Here is a 20761-nt window from a genome sequence, read left to right on the forward strand (position 1 = left end):
TCACCTCCTGTATAGCACAAGCCATAGAACTTCCCCAGAATAATTCATAGGGCATATCATTTAGAAAAACATCCAGACTTGATCTAAAAATTGTCAGTGAGGAAAAATCCAACATGACTCTTGGTAAATTGTTCCACTGGTTAATTGGTCTCTGTTAAAAATTCACACCTTATTTCTAGTTTAGTTTCAGCTTCCAACCATTGGATTGTGTTACATTTTTCCCTGCTAGATTGAAGAGCCCATTATTAAACATTTGTTCCACATGTAGGTAATATGTAATCAAGTCACCCCTTAATCTTCTCTTTTGTTGAGTTAAATAGACTGTGCTCCTTGAGTCTATTGCTAAGGCATGCTTTCTAATTCTGTAATCATTCTCATGGCTCTTCTCTGAACTCTCCCCAATTTATCAACATCCTGCGCCTCTCTCCCATGAAGCTGAAAAAAAATATATGAAGTGTCTTGGCTCCCAAAGCAGCTGGCACAGTAAAAAGAAAAACTTAAAAGACTGAAGAAAATGTAGTTAAAAACTGATGTGAAAGTTAAGGCGGGGGGGGCAGGGGAGGGGAGTTAATTTATTACAAGGAACATGCAAAGAATTAACCAATTGAACTATTTCCAGAGTTGAACAAATGCTGCTATGTTTGCAAAGCCTTATGTTTCCAGTGGATTAATACTTCATGAAACGTGCCTAGACTGTGCACTGAGGTAGTAAAGACCCAGACTGATTCAGTGCTCATAAATTATCCTTTCTACATTTGATGTTAAAATTAAGGGCCATCCATGTAGAAAGGACATACATATTTTACGTACACAGATAACTAATGTAAGAGTAATTAAGCACTGGAACAAATTACCTAGGGAGATTGTGGAATCTCCATCATTGGAGGTTTTTAAATACAGGTTAGACAAACGCCTATCAGGAATTGTCTAGATAATACTTAGTCCTGCTTGAGTGCAGAGGACTGGACTAGATGACCTATCTAGGTTCTTTCAGTCCTACATTTCTATGATTATTAATGTTACACACGTATATGAACTGTAGCATATGAAAGGGGCCATACTAATTCATACATGACTCAGTACATGAACTCTTAGGACCAATATGTAAAACACATGCTACTTATATAGCTTTCATATATGTCATATATTTGTATTCCATGCTTTCTCTTATGCAGGTTCGGAAGAGTACGGGGAAAGGCATCTTACTCACGAGTCCTGATCCAAAGCCTTTTAAAGTTAATGGTAAGAGTCCATTGATCTGAATGGGTGCTGGATCAGGCAGGGAGTCACTAGAATCACAATGCTTGAATTCTCTGAACTAAAGGGTGGGAGGAATTGTTAAAGGACCAAACTGAGAATTTGCATGTATTTTCCTTTGGTAGATGGTAGGAACGAGAAGAGATTGCCTATGTTCATAGTAATTTTGTTATAAATATTACCCAAATCTAAAACCTATTGGCCAAATTCTTTACTTGAGATCCAACCCCTTTGCACTGCACCACAGTGCCATGTTCTGGCCATAAATGTCCAGCAGGGAGTTCCCCTGCCATAGGGGAGCTCCCACTAACATAAAGCTGGTAGAGGTGGTTCCTGCGTCAGCTCCTCCTGTCCCTGGGATAGGTGAAGTGTCTAGGAAAGGTGGGGCATGTTGAGATGGGATGTGGCTGTCGTGGGTTTGAATTCCACTACACCTTTCCTCCATTGATGTAGAATCCATTGGAGGCCCCATGCCAGTGGTGTAAATTAGAACAATCAGGGGTTGTTCTAAATCTTACTGGCATAGACTGGCCCTCATGGTCAGGGAGCTGGAATTGGCTCCCCAACCCCCACTGAGTGGAGCTCAGCAGAGGAGAAATTCTGGCCGTGTGTAGGCAGTAGGTATTCTACTATGGATTACTTTCTTGTTGAGTTTTAAACTAGGCAAAGAACATACAGCTTCAACTCTAAACACAACAAGGGGGTGCAGAATGGTGCCGGTCCTCTTATCTTTTATAATAAAAATTTCTGGTGAGCAAATCCAATTCTCTTTTAGTCTGAGTCACCTCCTACTTAAACCAGTGTAAATTGGAAGTAAATCTATTGAAGGCAATGGTATTACTGGAATAAAGCCAGTGTAAATGACAGGGAGGCTTTGTAATCTCTGGAGGTATTTTTCATGTCTCCTCTTATTAATCAGATTGCAATAGTTGCCAGCTAGAAAATTAGATGATTAAACTCTCTTTTTTCCTCATTAGACAAAAAAAAGAAAAAGAAAAAAGAAAATATCACTAATTTGCTTCATTTCTTAATTCCTGGTACATTCTACTGGATACTCATGAGAAAACGTAATTGATCTTTCATGCACACTCATCATTAGATTAATAGTGCATTTAACTCTAATTACACTAATAAAGGTTACTATAAAGTTACTTTATGTCCATTGTGCTGTTACTCCCCATGATAATTACTGATCTGCTGTGTATAATACCATCTCTGCCGGGTCATTAGACTATTTGCATAATTTTTCTTTTTTGTTTTAGGAAAACAAAAATGTGTTTCCAATTATGCCAAATGATGCATGCTGCTGGAAGGGGGTTTGCTGCTAATTTACTTCAGTCTTTCATAACGTGGGTGCTACGTGGGTAACACAATTGTTTCCCCAACATTCATATAGGTATTTATTCTGATTAGGCCTAGACTGGGAGTTGGGGCAATTGCCTAGTGGGTTAAATCTTCACACCAGCTGGAGGGTCTCTTCTCTCTCAGATGCATGCGATTTAAGCATGAAATTCATGCCTGTGCAGAGGGAACTTAAGTGGGATTTAAATGGTATATAAACCGTGTGCTGGCCCTCTAAATATCATCCTGAATACACTGACTGGGAACTCTGTTACTTATGACTCTGATGCAGCCATCAGGGCCTCGGTAACAAATGCCAACAGCATTACCTGCTAGTTGGCCTTTCTCCCTGCAGATCAGCATCCCAAACATATAGTCAGCAGCTCTGCTTTTTGCTCCTCCCTCAGCGTAACTCTCACTCCTGGGCAGCAGGCACCTCAAGGAGGGTAACTAGGACACACAGGCAGTGTGTTAAAACCCTCCGCCTCAGCATATAGGAGTTAGGAAGCAAGTGTTACTGATCATGCAGACCAACTTTACTCTTCTGTCCAGCTAGGCTTTGTCCAGTTAGGCAGGGCTCCTACCCCTTATGCCTTTAGTCAAGTATTAGTCCATTAGGAAATGGTATTTTGGGGCTTTAGAAGTCAGGGACAAAGGATAAAATGGTGGGGCCAAGAGGAAATAAACAGTTGAATTTGTGGGGGTAGTGAGCTATTTGAGATGGAGTTTTAGGAATGGGGAAAAACAGGAGAGGAGCAGGCAAGAGGAGGAAGATACATAGATTTCTGAGAGGGAAAAGGTAGATTTACTTTCTGGGCAATGGATTTATTTTAGGGGTGACAGATGAGATAGGAAAAGATGGATTTGTTTTGCAGGAGTAGAGAATCTGGCTCACAACACTTTGTGGGAGGGGTTGCGGGTAGTGGTGGGTGTGTAGCTGTTGGAATGAACCGGAATGCACCAAACGGCAGGAGGAGGCACTTTCATCTTAGATAAATAACAGCACAGTTGAATTCAAGAGAACTTCAGTTGTTCTGAAGAACAAAATTTTCACCATCCTTCCCCTTTTACTAAGTACCTGTCTTTTCTCTATAGGCATTAAGATTGAAATTCACCCATCAGTGGATGGTCATAAAAGATCTGTGATATAGTGGACTTGTAATTGTTCTGCTCTGCAAATCCCAGCACAGAGAACAGGACTAGTGGCCACAAACACTAATGTGGGGCTGTATAAGGGTTGCAGCTACTATCCATGCCCAAGGATTTGAGTAATAGACCTAGAGGATCTGTAGTGCTGCCCTGAGTCTGCTGTTGTATAGGAGGAGAATTCAGTTCTCCCCAAGTTCCTACAGTGTTCTCTGCACAAAATCTGTTTTACTCCAGCATTGTGGAGAGAGCATGGACTCCTCCCTGGGGGAACTGTATTCGGGAATTAACAGGTTAACCTAATTCATACAAAATGGTTCTCTATAAATTAAGAAAAACAAAAAGGCTTCCAATCTTCCGGTTTGCAAAGCACATGTAGAAATGAATTTACATGTTCTCAGAGGCATCTTTAAAAGAACATTGTATATATTTGATTGAAATTTAAGTTCCTCAAATTCATCCATATTATATAGCTCACACAACACAATTAAAAATACTTATTCTTTACAAATTAATCTCTTTATTTTAACATGGAATTAAACTCTACACTCTTCATTAACATATCCATGAATTGCAATATCTACCATACATTTCATTTCATTATTGATATAGCTACCTGTTAATAAATTCTAGTCAAATTTGGATGTATTTACTCCTGCTGAGATAAAAAAAAAAAAAAACTGCTGAACTCAGAAGGGAAGAGTGATATATGAGTGAATGAAAATGGAATAAAAGTAATTGAAATTAACTGAAAAATATTATAATGCTAAGCTGTGGTTTTCCTAGGAAGAAAAGACCTACTGTCACCTCAGAGACTGGATGAGAAGGTCAAGCTGCAGTTTCTTCTTCATAGGCAATTTGAGTTCAACTCACCAATCAGAGCCATCACATTATGGTGTCACTGGAGCTGAAGATACTTAACATGCATGAGCATGCTGCTCCTGTAGGTGACTTGCTGGATTTCAAGCTGACAGGTTAATACTAAGTAAATCGCTTTCACCTCAACATTTTCCAAAATGTGCTTGGAATTTAAATAACTTTCCAATATTTGCCAATCTAAAGGAAAGTGGAATGCCTGCTTTTAGGGTACTTATTTATTGAGGCTCAAAGAAGGGACAAACCAGAATTAAATCAGCAGTACTGACAGCCTCAAGCATTCAAAAATAATGAACAGGTCTCAAAAAAAAATCATGAACAAATTTGGGGTTCTTTTTATTTGCTTTTTGGTTCATGTTTTCAAGCTTTTGTCCATGACCAGGAGGACTAGAAACTTATTTTCATTTAAAATGGTAGCTGAGAGTCTCATGTAATCACATGATTCAAGGAGCTGGAATTTTAAGAATAAGCACTATTATCACAAAAGTTGGCAACACTCTTGAAATAGGAAATGGGAGAATCAAAACTGGGCAAGAACCCAAGGCCTTCCTGTGAGAAAAGCTATCTGGGTTAGGATGTGAGATATTCAGTCACTGGGAGAAGGAGTTAAAGCAGAGAAATAAAGGCCTTACTTTGGACATAGGCAAGTGGCTTTAAGGAAAACTGTGACTCCCAGTGTTCAGAGTCTGATTTTGACATCATACTAGTTTATATCAGTCATAAAATCATTTTGATGACTGGAATTACACCAAGTGGTCATGGCTGCTATTGGAGGCTGAGCACTTTTGCTGCTCAGATACCATGGTGACACGAGCCTCGGTATTACCAAAATTAGAAAATCTAGAAGCCAGTTTATTATTCTAACTAATCCAGTATCTACAGAGGGAGCTGAGACATTTCTGCATAGTCATATGGAGGGTTTTGTAGACCAAGAAAATTGCGCCTCAATTCTAATTTGAAGTGTCATCTGTTCCTTTGGGCTTTAAGATGTAAATATGGATGCCATGCAGGGAGGACTAGCATGACTAGAGATTATTGTTTGGAGGGTTGTCTTTCTTCCCCTTGATTTGTATATCTGAAGTGATACAGAAATAATAGCCACCTCTGGGTACTCTGAAGATGCACATTTACTACAGGCATTCTGACTAGCTGAGATGCACTCTGTTTTGATATGATTCTACATAGTACTACTTTGGGAACATCCTAGCTGCACGGCACCATCAAGCTGATGGTGGAAACATAACTGGGAGATATTATAATCTCTAAACTATTCCTATGTTCAGGAATATTAGAATTAATTGGTTTGTTTTGGCTCAACTATATTTTGTCCTAGCGAAAAGGGAGTATGTGAAGTTCAGTGAATCAAGCTTTTGGATTAGCTGAAGTGGCAAGAAGAAATGTGTTGAAGTTAATAGGAGTAAATACATCAGAAGTTTAACTAGAATTCACTATCAATATAAAAAATGTATGCAAGAGCAGACATTGTAATTAATGCTCATACTGTAGCATTTTGTAATTTCTTGATTAAGTAAAGAAAAGATGTAAGCCCAAAGAATGCTAACGCTTCATAATTGAGCCATGTGAGCTGGAAAACCAAGTAAGTGTAATTTTTAATTAAATACACATAATTTTAATATCAGATATTGTGTTAAAGACGCTTCTGATGATACAGGCACTTATTTAACTAATTTCTACATGTGCTTACAAACAAAAATGGTAGAATGCTGTCTTTGTATTTTTTTAGTATGGTGAGCCATTTCTGACAATTAGCCATTAGCTTGTCCTTGTAATTACTGGGCATACGTCCTTCATTAATCACTTTCATAATGGAGTAGAGTGTAAGCCAGTGGTTCCCAAACTTGGTTCGCGGCTTGTTCAGGGTAAGCCCCTGGCAGGTCGCGAGACGCTTTGTTTACCTGAGCGTCCGCAGGTACGGCCGCTTGCAGCTCCTAGTGGCTGCGGTTTGCCGTTCCCGGCCAATGGGAGCTGGGGGAAGCGATGGCCTGGCCCATGCCACTTCCTGTAGCTCCCATTGGCCAGGAACAGCAAAACGCGGCCGCTGCAAGCGGACACACCTGTGGACGCTGAGGTAAACAAAGCATCTCGTGGCTCGCCAGGGGCTTACCCTGAACAAGCCACGAACCAAGTTTGGGAACCACTGGTGTAAGCATATAAAATTTGAGGATGACACCAACTAAAAGGGGTTCCGTGCATTTTGGAGGACAGCATTAAAATTCAAAATGACCTTGAGAAATTGGAGAATTGGTCTGAAATCAATAAGATGAAATTCAGTGAAGATGAGTGCAGAGTACTACACTCAGGAAGGAAAAATCAAATGCACAAATACAAATTGTGAAATAACTGGCTAGGGAGCAGTACAGCTGGACTGTGATCAATTGTTCTCCATGTCCATTGAAGGTAGGACAAGAAGTAATTGGCTTAATCTGCAGCAAGGGAGATGTAGGCAGGGTGAAAGTGGGCTGGTATGGGTCGGTACGGCATACCAGTAAGAAGTGGCCACCAGTACCGGCCCGTATGCAGCCAATGTTAAAGCGCTGCCATGGCAGCGCTTTAACTTCACTGCCCCTTTTGCCTCCTACCCGCCCACCCGTTGGCGGCCCTGCCGGTAGGGATCCTACCAGCAGGGCTGCCGATGGGGGGTGGTGTGTGTGTAAAAGGGGCAGCTGCCCCGGGGCCCAGCAATTTAAAGGGGCCTGGGGCTTCCAGCGACTGCTGCTGCTACCGCGGCAGTGGCCGGAGCCCTGGACCCTTTTAAATCACCGCCGGAGCCCCGGGCAGTGCAGGCCAGGCAGCGCGGATGGGCTGGCTGGGGGAGGCTGACCGCCCAGCCCTGCCCCCTTCTGCCAAGGCCTCACCCCCTTCCGGGGGCCCGGAGCTGGGCCCCCAGACCGGTAAGTCTTCTGTGTTACTTTCACCCCTGGATTTAGGTTAGATATTAAGATAAACTATCTAACTATAAGGATAGTTAAGCATTGGAATAAGCTTCCAAAGGAGGTTGTGGAATCCCCATCATTGGAGGTTTTTAAGAACAGGTTGGAAAAAACACCTGTCAGCGATGGCTTAGGTATACTTGATCCTGCCTCAATGTAGGTGGCTAGACTATATGACCGCTCTTCCAGCCCTACATTTCTATGATTCTGTAGTGACATTTATACCCTAACACTGCATAGAGGTTAAGTAAATCTCCTTCATTCAGGGAACTCTGTAGAGGTGGCGTGTGTATGGCAGATTTTCCTCTCTATGGTCACTAGCCCGTAGCCTACCAGCCTATGCCCTTACACACACCCTACATGGAGGTTTTGGAGCACTGGATCTTGATAAGAATGGAAACTGTCCTGGCCCACCTCCAGCCTGCCACCAACAACATTCTCCACAGTAGCCTATTCAGAGGCAGTGCAGAGCCTGCCTCTCTGGTGTATCTTAGGTACAGAGGCCCCTTATGCGGACACTATCCAGACATCTTCCTCAGCCTCACTTCCCCACATTTCACAGTCAAAGCAAATATAGGGTTCAAATGGCACAGAGTACCTATGCAGCCCCTCTCCATTTGCCTCTGATGCCAAAAAAAAAAGACCCAAAATTACAAAAATGTTTAATTGAATTAAACAAGGCTGTTTGTTTTTTAAACCTGCCCTGCTTATTGCTCTCTGAATCCCACCCTCTCCACGTCAACTTAATCTCTCTTCCTGCTTTACCCATTCTCCCCAGTTTCCTTTATTACTCATCTCCAATTCCACATAATTTAACCATTTACCCTTTTGCAAAGTCTCCTTGTTCATTCTCTCCCATTTAATTTGATGTCATTATGTATGTTCTTGCAATGTGATTTAACTATGTGTAAACAGTGTCAAAAGAAGGGGACTCCAGTGAAAATGCTGCTTTGCAAGTGAAAATTCCTTTGGTAATTACACACTTTCACAGGCCAGTACACATCCATCCCCAACATGCTACAGATTATAACAAATGACAAGGGATGAATTTATTACAACACTCTGTTGCCACCGCCCATTGTTGTCCCCCCCCAATCCATATTTTATCTATTTCAAGGGATCCTAGAGGGTCATCTATACATCCACTGTACTGTGGCATGTTCTGCATATCCCAATACAAACTCACAATATTTATTATTAATTTCACAGCACCCAAAAGTGTGCAAAGTGCCTTATAGAAAAAATAAGACACAACCACTGTTCTAAAGAGTTTAGTCTAGTAATTTTAAATTCAGTGTGATGAATGCTGTTGCCAAACTGTAAGGTGGGGATGGGATGAGGAAGAGAAATGGTTATTAAAAAGATCACCTGTTGTGCGCATGTGTACATCTTGATAGTTCAATTAAATTTAACCTTTTAAAATGTGATTGTAATAACCTAGATTGTGCACCCCTTACTCACACTGGTGGGCACTTACTCCCATACGTAATCTGATTGACTTCAGAGGGACTGAAGTCAATCATGTGACTAAGTATTCACCAACTTAAACAAGGGGTATATATTCCAGGCTAATATGGATTTGATTATTTTCATTACTGGGGATTTCACCATTTCTCTTACATGTTCTACTTCCTAGTAGATCTTCTAATTAAGAAGTATCTTCTTATTTAATCAAAACGCCCTTTGCTGCAGCTTCAACTCATTATTTCTCATCTTTTCACTTTTGGCTAATGAGAACAATTTTCCCCTTTCCTTATTATAAATTATGAATAGCTTCTACACACAGCCAGTAAGAAAGCTTAAACATTTATAAGTTGTAGAAAACACGAGTCATATTTTTTAATTGCAGTCTCATACAAATTATTGTGAAGTGTTCAGTAGTTTGTACTTCACAATTCCACTGCACTTTCTACCTAAGGATCTCTAAACACTTTATAAACATTATCAAGTTTAGCCTGAAGGCTATGCTATCCCTTCAGTTATTATCCTCATGCTACAGAAGAGGGGTCTGAGTCACAGAGAGAGCAAGTGGCTTACTGAAGCTTATCACACAGAAAATCTATGGTAGAGCTGGGACTAGAATCCAGATCTGGTAGCTACCAGCTGCCAATCCAGTACCTTAAGCACAAGACCATCCCTCTTATGGTTGGAGAATTGTTGCTTGCTCTACAGAGATCTTTTAAGAGATAACCAGCATTCTTTACTTCTATACAATACAAAACCAGGAGAAACGTGACCCTATCCCCATTGATCATACCGCACAGCAGATTAAAATAGTTCTAGTATATTTTAATGCATATGTCAGCCCTAGGTCTATAGTAATTTCCATGGCCCTTGTGTGGGGAGAGGGAAGGGACAAGAATAGGGAAAACAGTATTCTCTCTCCATGACACTACCCCAAAAAGCTCCACCAGCTCCACAACTCCAACTTGTGGAGCTGATGATGATTCCTTCCTCCCTTCCTCACTGGTCTGATTTACCCCAGAACAGATCAGACTGGAACATGGCTGCATACATAGGATTACGCACAGAGACGCAAATAGCACTGCATTGTCAGAATAGGACTCTGAGGAATATAATTTAGCAAATGCCATTTGATCAGTTTGAAAATGAAGGACGTGACTGGTAGTATATTCCAGCCTAAAATGACCAAATATATCCCCTTTCCTCTGAAAAACATAAGAATAAATCAACAGCAGCCCTGAAGCAATGGGACTTATTAAAAAGGAGCCCAAGTTAGCATTTGTCGTCATCCCCCTCTGTTTGCCTAGTCTCCTAGGATCAATGAGACCTCACAATGTTACCAGAAGGGTATCTTTAACCCATAGTAGTGGAACTTTGATAGGACAATTGAATTTTTAAAAAAGCTAATAAGAGATATTTGAATGCAGCAACAGAAGAGTTCACAAATGAGCCTTTACCTCTTCCTGCTCCCTTTCCGTGCAGAGGGATTTACCTTTCAGTGGCTACCCCCATCACCTCCTCAGGCTTGACAGAGGCATAGCGGTATTAGTCACAACATCTTTAAGAGTGAAATGCACCCCTGCGTAGGGGTTTATGTGGGATTTAAGAGGTTTATAGGCCAAGTGCTGGTCCTATGTATATGGAATAATTTCACCATAGGATAGTTGTTGGGGGTATGGAGAACCCATGCAGTGTAGTTCCTGCCTATCCCTCCACTCCCATCTCTTTTCATTCTTTCCTTGCCAACAACAGAATCAAACAACAAAGTCATAGCACCAAGAAGCTTCCTCCATTTCACCACTAAATCACTGCTTTTAGTTGTATGCCATTCGTCATCATTCATCTGTAAGCTCTTAGACCAGGGGTGGCCAACCTGAGCATGAGAAGGAGCCAGAATTTACCAATGTACGTTGCCAAAGAGCCACAGTAATACATCAGCAGCCCCCCATCAGCTCCGCCCCACTCCCAGCGACTCCCGCCCACTGGCAGCCTCACCGATCAACACCTCCCCCTCCCTCCTCGCACCTCCCAATCAGCTGTTTCGTGGTGTGCAGGAGGCTCGGAGGGGGAGGAGTGAGGGCATAGCAGGCTCAGGGGAGGGGGCAGGAAGGGGTGGAGTGGGGGCAGAGCCTGTGGCAGAGCCAGGGGTTGAGCAGTGAGCACCCCCCGGCACATTGGATAGTTGGCGCCTGTAACTCCAGCCCCAGAGTCGGTGCCTATACAAGGAGCCACATATTAAAGTTGGCAACCCCTTTCTTAGACAGTAAACTCTTCAGGGAAGGGACTTTGTTCTCATTGGACCCAATACAATAAAGAACCTAGGTGGTCTGTTAAATAGTGATAGATTACTCATGCTTAAAGTTAAACACTTGTTTAAATGCTTTGCTGAATCTGGGGCCGTGTCTGTAAAATGCCTTATTACTGTTTAATTTTCTCTAATTCTATGCTATTTTTTAAATGTTTAATTGGTTGGTGATAGTGTTTGAGTTTTCCTCTTTGTTCTGCTTATTAGATTTTAATATAGGATTTATCTTTTGTTGTTGACAATCATCAGTGTGTTATAAATTTTTTAAATGTTAATTCTGGGTCTACTCCTGCTATCTCTGCACATTCAAGTTTTCCCTTGATGTTTATGGGAGATTTAGTGCACAAAGACTGCAGGATCAGACCATATGTTCTTAAAGAAATAAATACATACATAGACTTCGGCAAAAGGCTCATAGTGAGATAATAAATGTGCTGGGCTTGATTCTCAATTACAGTAAGGCTCTGGCAGTGTAATGGGGCCATATCCCTTTAAGGCCAAGTTACAATGCTTGAGCAAAAATGTAAAAGGGTCTTAGAGTAAATAAGAATAAGGCCCAATTTTTAATGATGTATGTACTGACACTGTATGATCACTATTCTTATATCTCTGTAAGTATGTTATGTAATGCATAAACCTTATATATAATGATTACCTGCCTGGCATAACTCTCTTCAAATAACACCACCCTGCTTACACTAACTGCAATTTTATTATAAAAAGATATTTTAAACGTCTCCTGAAAACGAAAACTGAATCAAGGAATGATGATTCGGACTAAATTTCTTTTCTTTTTTCAGTTTCGAAAATAATTAACATTAACCACAAACTTCTCCTTTCTTAATTTATAAGCAAATGTAGCTGGCAGTCATCAACTGTTTTCCATAATAACTATTTTGTCAGTTTCTTTTAATTTTCACAATTTGATTTTCTGAACTTCACAAAGAATTATACCTTATAAAAGAGCAATAATGAAGAGCCTCATTAGGCTGCTTTCTTTTTGTTACTTCTATTGAGGCAATTCCATTTAGAATTCAAAGTACAGAAATGATAATTAGTGCTTTTAGTGATTGTGGAGCACTCTGAAATGGTTTGCTTGAAAAGCATGCTAGAAATGCAATATTGAATTGTAACCTTTGCATATTGCCATAAGGAAATATTACATGTTACAGTGTTTAACCAGAAGATTAAATAACATTTTTTCCTCACAACACTGCACCCAAGTGGAAATTACATTTACATATTTTAGATTTACTTATATACATGTCTACATACACGTCTATGTCATCCTGATAGACTCTGTATTTTACTACGCAATCATTTTATCTGACTAAATTGATTTCAATAATCAGAACTAGGCAAGCCAACAGACAACTATTTCTAAAATGAGATGACCACTACTGGATTAAGTGAGCTCACAAAAATGCAGGCAATTTTAATCTTAGCATTTGTTTCCGTCTTTTCAGCACCTCAGAATAACCTTGAGACCATTCCTCCTTGATTGTGAAGGAATTCATTGATTGCAATGTGTTTCTCTTAATGAACATTTAAATTGTACAATTAAATATTAAAGGATAACTTTTTTCCCTTCCTAAATGATTAATGTATGAAAATTGTTCTATTTTTTCCCCTTGAACTTGGGAGGATTTTCATTACATCAGCAGAAGGTTAGGCTTATTTGGTTCCACTATCACATTCTGTCTTTTTACAGAATTTTCTGTCTTCATACTCTAAAGTATATGCCAAGAAAGTGACCTTTTGTCAACTGTAATTATGTATTTGAAAAGATTTGAAGAGCAATGCTGAGAATCTGCTCATTAATTTCAAGAAGCTTAACAATGATATGAGACACATACGTTTTCTTAAGAATAAAGACAGTCTCTTACTTGGTCCTCAAAGGAGAGTGCCTGTGCAACGTCTCTTGGAAATCCATCAATAACTATACCTTCTTCATCAGGAATCTGCATTAATCTCTGCTTTATCTCAGTTATGGTTGTTTCCTTTCATGGAGAGAAATAGTTTTAAAAGTTTTTTGGTGATGCACATTAACTCAGCATGTAAAAATCTTTTACCAAAGAGAAGGTATTTCTTAGGTGAGTTGTACCTGAGGGGCCAGTTCTCCCGTAGTAATTATTTTAGCAATTAGACTCCATTTTCTATTGCTGCTTGTATTGTGGATCTTCTTCCTTAACAATTCACCAACTGATATGTATTCAAATCCATAACGTTCTGCTATTTTCAAACTTTGGGTTCCCTTCCCACTTCCTGGGCCACCTATTGTAAAAATAAGCAAAAAATGGTGCTTTCATTTGGAATGTCAAATTCACTATGACATCTCCCAGTGTACTATCAAATCAAATCCTGCAGATGTTTCATAGTTAACACTCTCATCAAAGTCAGTGGAAGTGGATCTATTGCGGGATCGAACCTAAAGTTAACAATCTAAAATAAAATATCTGCATGAGTCAAAAAAACAGATGAGCTTATTCTTTCTGGGCCCGATTCTCCATTCACTTACCTCCCTTTACTAACCTCTTTAGTGGAGCTTTTCCTGGTTTATACTAGTGTAAGGAAGAAGAGTATCAAGCCCTCTTCTGCATTTCGGTTAAGGAAAGCTATTACTAACAGAATACAAATGGAGGGACAGATATTCTGATGACCTTATTCACATTAAAAATGTACTTTAGTCTACAAATGGTGGCACTTAAGTCAATGGAACTACTCATGGAATAGGAGTATCAATGTCTATTCCTATGTCTGCAGAAAATTCTGGAGTTTGTAAAATTAACATACTTTAAAATGTTAAATGAGTGGAGAAGGTATAAGAGAATTGGTATATGTAATGATTTCTGTCATATACACTTCAGGTACCCCAAGAATTTAAGAACCATTCAGAATTAGTTTTATCCTTCTCTGTACTTTTAAAAATAAAGTAATACAGTGGAAGCAAATACAGTAACTCCCCATTCAATGTCCTCTCACTTAACGTTGTTTCGATCTTACATCCCTGCTCAATTACAGAACATGCTCCATTTAAAGTTGTGCAATGCTTCGCTATAACGTCGTTTGGCTGCCTGCTTTGTCCACAGCTGGCAGCCCCACATCAGCTCCCCTACACCTTCCCCCACAGCGCCTCCAGCCCGCTGGCAGACCCCATGGATCAGCGCCTTCCTCCTCCTCCCCCTGCCTCCTGCCCACCGCAATCAGCTGGCTTGTGGTGTTCAGGAAGGAAGGGGGGGGGAGGAGCGAGGACTCGGTGTGCAGGCTCCCCCTCCCTCCCCTGCCTCCCGAACGCCGCAAGCCAGCTGATTGCCGCAGGCAGGAGGCAGGAGAGGGAGGGGGAGCCTGCGCGCCGAGTCCTCGCTTTTGCCCCCTCCCTCCTGCCTCCTGAACGCTGCAAGCCAGCTGATTGCTGTGGGCAGGAGGCGGGGGAGGAAGGGGGGAGGAGCGAGGACACGGCATGCGGAGTAAAGGGGGAGGGTTTCACTCTTATCTTCAGGGAACTTTCCTTTGCCATGAAACACATAATAAAAAGGAAGTGCACACAGTCCTGTATTTCTATGCTTTCATCTTAGTTTTGTGCCCAAAAAAATAATTAAGCCACAAATTATTGGGTATCAAAGGTTCACATCCTTCTCATATCTGAAGTAAGTTTTTATCAGTCAGAAAATTACCTTTATACCAAACTGATTTATGAAACAATGAGGAAAAGTTCAGAGAATAAAGTTAGGAGGACAAGTACAAAATTATTTCCCATGTCAAATAATTATCCATTTTCCTCTTTTGCAGATTTGATGTTTCTTGGTATGACTTAAGTTGACAAGCGTGTTTCCAAAGAGGGAGGAAGTTGAATTTGGTTGCTATTTTTTGGATAATGTAAAGAATTTGAAAGTAGCTGTTATATGCCACGTGCGACAGAGTTTCCAACAGAGGATTCTTTTCCTGCTAAGCTTCAGAGCCATTCAATGGGGGCAAGTCAGCCCAATGGCTGAAGTAGCTTTTGTGGGCTGCTTACGGAGTTCCCCTTTAGATGGGAAACAGAAAGATCTTCACAGTACCCATCCCCTGCTCCTTACATGCCGTCAGGCAGGAAGCACGCGCTGAGTAGAACTTCACCCTGTTCCAGGAGTGCACGCTTACTGTGCATTTCACCTACATCCAGTCTTCACCCACTTTACTTGTGCAATGGAACCACATTGATTCCACTGCATGAGGGCCTTCCATGGCCACAGAGTAGAGAGGCCTGGATTTGCTCCCTTATGAAAAGGACGGCCATCTATTTGTTAAAATAAGAAAAATAAAAGGCATTTGTGTTACTTCTCCATCTGCCGAAGGTCATAGAGCTCAAAGAATATGAAGGCTCTGGAATTTCCCCATGTTTTGATTTCTGCATTAGAAAGTAGGAGCAACAGGCTGAGGAAAACACCATTGTCTAGCAGCCCTGTGAGGGGTATGCACCAGTAGCTATGAAAATGTGATGCTTTTTTGTTTTATGTGTATTGCCCTTTACATTTCTAAGAACTCTCCCTGTGTGCAGAGTTCAGCAGACATTTTGTTCTCAGCGCTTCTGCTGTACATCGTAGAGGAGACACACACATTATCCTCACTCATGGAGATTGCATTTTGTTCCCTTTAATATAAGTCCTTTTACATTCAGAATCTGATTCTTGACTGCTTTGCACCTTGTGTAGTCATTTACACATATGCGAAGTAAGTGCAAAATGGGCACAAAACACTACCACCAGTGTAAGTGAGAGGAGAAGTCTGATTTGGCACAATTTACACTCATTTTGCACAGATATAAATGATTAGATATGGTGCAAAGCATTGGAGAATCAGGCCCTGATATGGCATTTGAAAATCAGGCCCTCTTGGCATTTGGAAATATAACACCCAGACAACAAAAAACCTAATCCAAACAAGTGAAATGCAAATGCTTCATGTCCACTGGACAAACTGTTGACCTGGATTTAAATTATAGGCATACTGAGTGATTAGCATATCTTACCTAAGGTTGAAAATTATTAGTTTGCTTGCAAATGCCACTAAGCAACAAGCAATGATGAATTTTATGAAAAGTGTGTAAATAAGTAGTTCATTCTTACTGATGACACAACTGGCTGAGTGTAGCTAGAGATGAATTTATCAAAGTAGTGGGCTGAAGAGACACGCTTTCACTCAGGCAGGATATGCTGGTTATTTAATGCATCGAGGAGTTTTAAGCGCAGGTCACATGAGACCAGGGATCTAGTTTATCTAATTTTACAGGTGTTTTCTTTTTTTCCTTTTCTGTGGACAACTATACTTTCTTATCTGGCAACCAAACCTGAGACATAGTTTGCACTTGGACCATATTCTTTCCCTAACCTAAGTAGAAAGTTTACATTTAAACACTGTAGGCATCTGATTTATTTACATTATAAATATCAATGAAGAGAGAATAATAATACAGGTTTGTCAAACAACTGACCCTCACTTTGCCTTCATACCTAAGACAAGGATGATTTTTGGTCGAGGTCTTGTAGGATCAAATACATCATACTCCTCAATTAGCTCAGCAGTTTCAGAAAGATCTGTGTCACTTTCTATGGAGAATTGGTGGATTGGAGGGAGTCGGTCATATCGTCGATAAGGAAAGTTAGGATTGTCAGGCATCACTGCAAAACAATAAAATAAATGGGAAATAGTGGAAATAAATAGCAAAGTCAACATTACTTGCATTTTTTTATTAAATGAGGTTGACACAACGAAGACTAGTGTTGCTATATTAAGAAATATAGTGGTAACAAAATTTCTTCAATATCTCAAATGCTATTTTACTTACTAGAAGTATTGGGTATTGAGTCTCTCCACTCAGCTGGTTTATTCAATTTTAAACAACTAGTTCTTAGTTTATAAGATATCTTTAGTGTCTTTTGAAATTAACAAGCTTGCATTTATGGTAAAATACTTTTATTCTTCAATGAAAATCTGCCCTCGCAGACAGCAGGAAGGCACAAGTGTCTGAGCAGATGGCCCTCCTCATCTCCTGTAGATCCCCTGGGATCTATGATTTTGTGAGTGGAAACTCTTTTTATGTTACATACAGATATTGGATAGGAGGAATAACTATGGCAACTTGAAAAGGAACTAATTACTGATCATTAATGTTACTAATATATGAATGGCATGTATTGATATGACAGATTTAGATGTACTGAGAAACATCAGTTCTAAATCATTCCTTCATCTACATTATAGTTAGTAAATTAATGTACAGCTCTAATAACTGCTTAGAACATACAGGGACAAAATTTCAGTTGGTGTAAAGCAGTGTAGATCCACTGAAGGCAATGAGTGTGTGGCTCATGAGGACCAGTTAAAGACCTGGCCCAAATACTGTCAAGATCTGAGGCTGAATTATGTCTATATGTAGATGTGTTACTCTCCCACAATGCAGCGTATCCACACAACAAACATTCATCGTTTAGCTGCAGGATTATGGTGGCCAATTATGGCATGGTCAAGAGTGCTAGCAGCCAGGGAAAGAACATGTGTGTGCATCAGCAGAGCTGCATTTCCTGTGTGTCAAGCACCAGGATGCACCTTTTCAAATGTGTTGGCAAGGGTTGCATCTCCAAGCACTTCCCCATACACCAGTTGAGGCATAATGCCTCCAGGAACCATGGCTTTGACAACACACCTCTTCCCCCTCTGCATCGAACTACTTCATCATAGGAGGCATAATTTTGATCAGTTTCCCCCCTACGTAACAACCATTATGAGAAAACAAAACAACCCACCCACTATTACAAACCAAAAAATAACAAACAACCACTCTTGAAAGTAGTTTTTAAAATAATTAAATAAATTACCATTTCAGGTTTAACTGGTCATTAATTGCTTGCACATTTGTTTAAAATATTTTGGCGTATATATGTCTGTAGTTCTACAACTTTCCCCCCAAAGAAGTGTAACATCTAATTTGTCATAGCAGTACAAGATAACTTGTGTAAATATACATTTTTAAAATAGTGGATCTGAAGCTGCCTAATATTACACTGATACACAAAATATTCAGCTCTAGGATATACATTACCATTCCTGAAAAAGGATCTTCTTGATTGTCCTCCATTGAGTGGGGGTAATGTCCTCTTTTCTTGACTAACAAACGTGTCCCATTTCACTTTTTCTGACCCTCCCAGTTCCTTCACTTTTTGTAAACATCCTTCCAAATATTCTATTGGGTCATCAGGTTTGTAACACACTAATCCATTCAACAGACTCTGAAACATAACATCCAAAAATAAGTTATAGTTCCAAAGTTATGAAAATAAACACTAGCTTGTATTTTGAATTTAATTTTGTTGCACCCATTTCTGCATTCCCTGCACCCCCAAAACCTCCAGTTCAAGTCAATGTTTGGGATATACAAGGAATGTAGGATTTGGGCCTACTGAGGGCACTAATATGACTTAGAACATAAGGCTCCTTGGTATGTCTTTATTTACCTGTTTACAAATGGAATGAAAGCAGAAAATAGTAACAAGTTTTTTTTAATCTTTCTTAGAACTACATCTCTGACTGGCAAATATATATAGTGTTTCTTGTATTAGCTATATAAGCCCCAAAGCTTATGTTTTCTAGTTTACTTGTTAGTTCAATAAAAATGTATAATTTTCTGAAAAACCAATATGACGACAAGCATTTTGCTCATATTAATGTTTGAGAGACAACATTATAATAAAAACTAGATAGATCTTAAAAGCCCTGACAGGTGCTCAAACATCATGTTGATGGATGTGGTATAAGAAGCCAAACTGACCACCAGCTATAGTCATTTAGAAAATGTCCATTGTGTAGTATTAATTGTAGTATGCACTAATTGGTGCAGGATAAATGTGTATGTAGGGTAGGGTGAGATGTTATAACCACCTCTGGAGCAGACAGGATTGTTGTTTATTAGTAAAAGGATAGGATTTGTTAGTGAAAGATGGACCATTAGTTACAATATGGCAATTCCTACTCTTAGCTTTTAACATATGCTTTAGGATGTAGTCCTTTCCATTGCATTGTTCAGCTTTCTCTGATTAATGTGCATAAAATTGGGTGCTATAGTTGAAATTAGTATAATACATGAAATACCTTACATTAATGTTTCAATATTTCTCCAAGTGTTATTTTAATAGCTACAGTTTATATAGTTATTTCAATGTTGCTTTTATATGCATTTGCATTTATAATATCGTAAATAATTTGTATGCATGAGTTACACCTTTTGTAGAATCAAATAACTGAGCATTGCAACTATGTACCTAATTCTGTGGAAGAATGCATACCTTTGTGGTACCAGAGCCTTTTATTTGCTAACACAAAACTTGCATCTCTCTAGGTGCACAATTGCCTGTATCCATAATTAAACCATTTATTTTGTAAACTTATGAATAAAACATAAACATAGCCTTTGCCCTATATATATATATGTCTTTTCAATCATTCATAGGGAAAGTCTTGTTTCAAATAGCCTAAAAATAATATTTTTATACAGATCAGACAGGAGATGGTTTACTCGGTGGAAAAATCCACATTGTACTGGAAAAAGCAAATTACTGTTCATTGATAGATACACCAGGTAGCTTACACTAAACCACTTCAACAATTTTATGTTTAAAAAACTCTCATTACATAGTCTGGGTTATCCATCAGTCAGTGAACTGAGCTCTTGAAAAATGGATGATCATTTCTGCCTGAGTTCCTAGACAATCGTTTCATTTTTCTATAGAAACTCATTGGGCATATGGGTTTTATTTAAGTGGGTTTTTTTTAACCTGATTTTTAAAAAAGGGTTTGGTCACACACGACGTTTTCTACTGTTGGCTGAAGGACAAAATGATCAAGGAGGAGATAATAATAGCATGCACATTACGCCTTCCATCCAAGGCTGACAAAGCGCCCTGGAGTTACGTGGAATATGTGACTGACACACTCCTGTTCCCTGGCTCCCGATCGCTCCGCGTTCCCAGCCCGCCCAGGGACGGCTGCTGGCCAGGCTGGGACCCGAGCCCTGAGCGGAAGGGCTGGGGGATGTTTCTGTGCTGCATGAGGCAAACCCAGCCCGGTCCGAGGAGCCAGAAAGCCCGTGTTTGCAGCGGGGTCACCTGCCGGGCGGCCCCTGGGCTGGCGCTGACTAGGCGGGCGCGGGAACGCCCCACCCGGCCCTTCTCCAGCTGAGGAATAGGGTCGGGCGGCGCGGAGCTGGCTGCAGAAGCGCAGCCCAGATGCCTTCCCGGGCCCTCGGGCTACCCGAGCGGGCTCCGTCCCTGCCAGTCTCTCGGATGCGGAGCGGACTCCAGTCTTCTCCTCCCGGCTCCTGCCCAGCCTAGGACCCCGCCGGCCCTGCCCCCACTCCGGGCACCCCTTAGCCCCCTCTCTCCTTCCCATC

The 20761-nt window shown here is 40.4% G+C and overlaps 1 protein-coding gene across 1 annotated transcript in view; it reads right to left on the minus strand.

The window, feature by feature from the left end:
* LOC112109823 (adenylate kinase isoenzyme 5) overlaps nucleotides 1–20761 on the minus strand; it is a 152831-nt gene that overhangs the window by 131231 nt on the left and 839 nt on the right. Inside the window, exons 2-5 of the mRNA XM_024204497.2 lie at nucleotides 18419–18605; nucleotides 16830–16997; nucleotides 13445–13614; nucleotides 13227–13340 (exon numbers count right to left, since the gene is read on the minus strand). Coding sequence (XP_024060265.2) covers nucleotides 13227–13340; nucleotides 13445–13614; nucleotides 16830–16997; nucleotides 18419–18605 — 639 coding nt within the window. The remainder of the gene's footprint in view (nucleotides 1–13226; nucleotides 13341–13444; nucleotides 13615–16829; nucleotides 16998–18418; nucleotides 18606–20761) is intronic.

The sequence above is a fragment of the Terrapene carolina genome, unplaced genomic scaffold (assembly GCF_002925995.2).
Source record: "Terrapene carolina triunguis isolate 2854851 unplaced genomic scaffold, T_m_triunguis-2.0 Scaffold211, whole genome shotgun sequence".
NCBI classification, from domain to species: domain Eukaryota; kingdom Metazoa; phylum Chordata; order Testudines; family Emydidae; genus Terrapene; species Terrapene triunguis.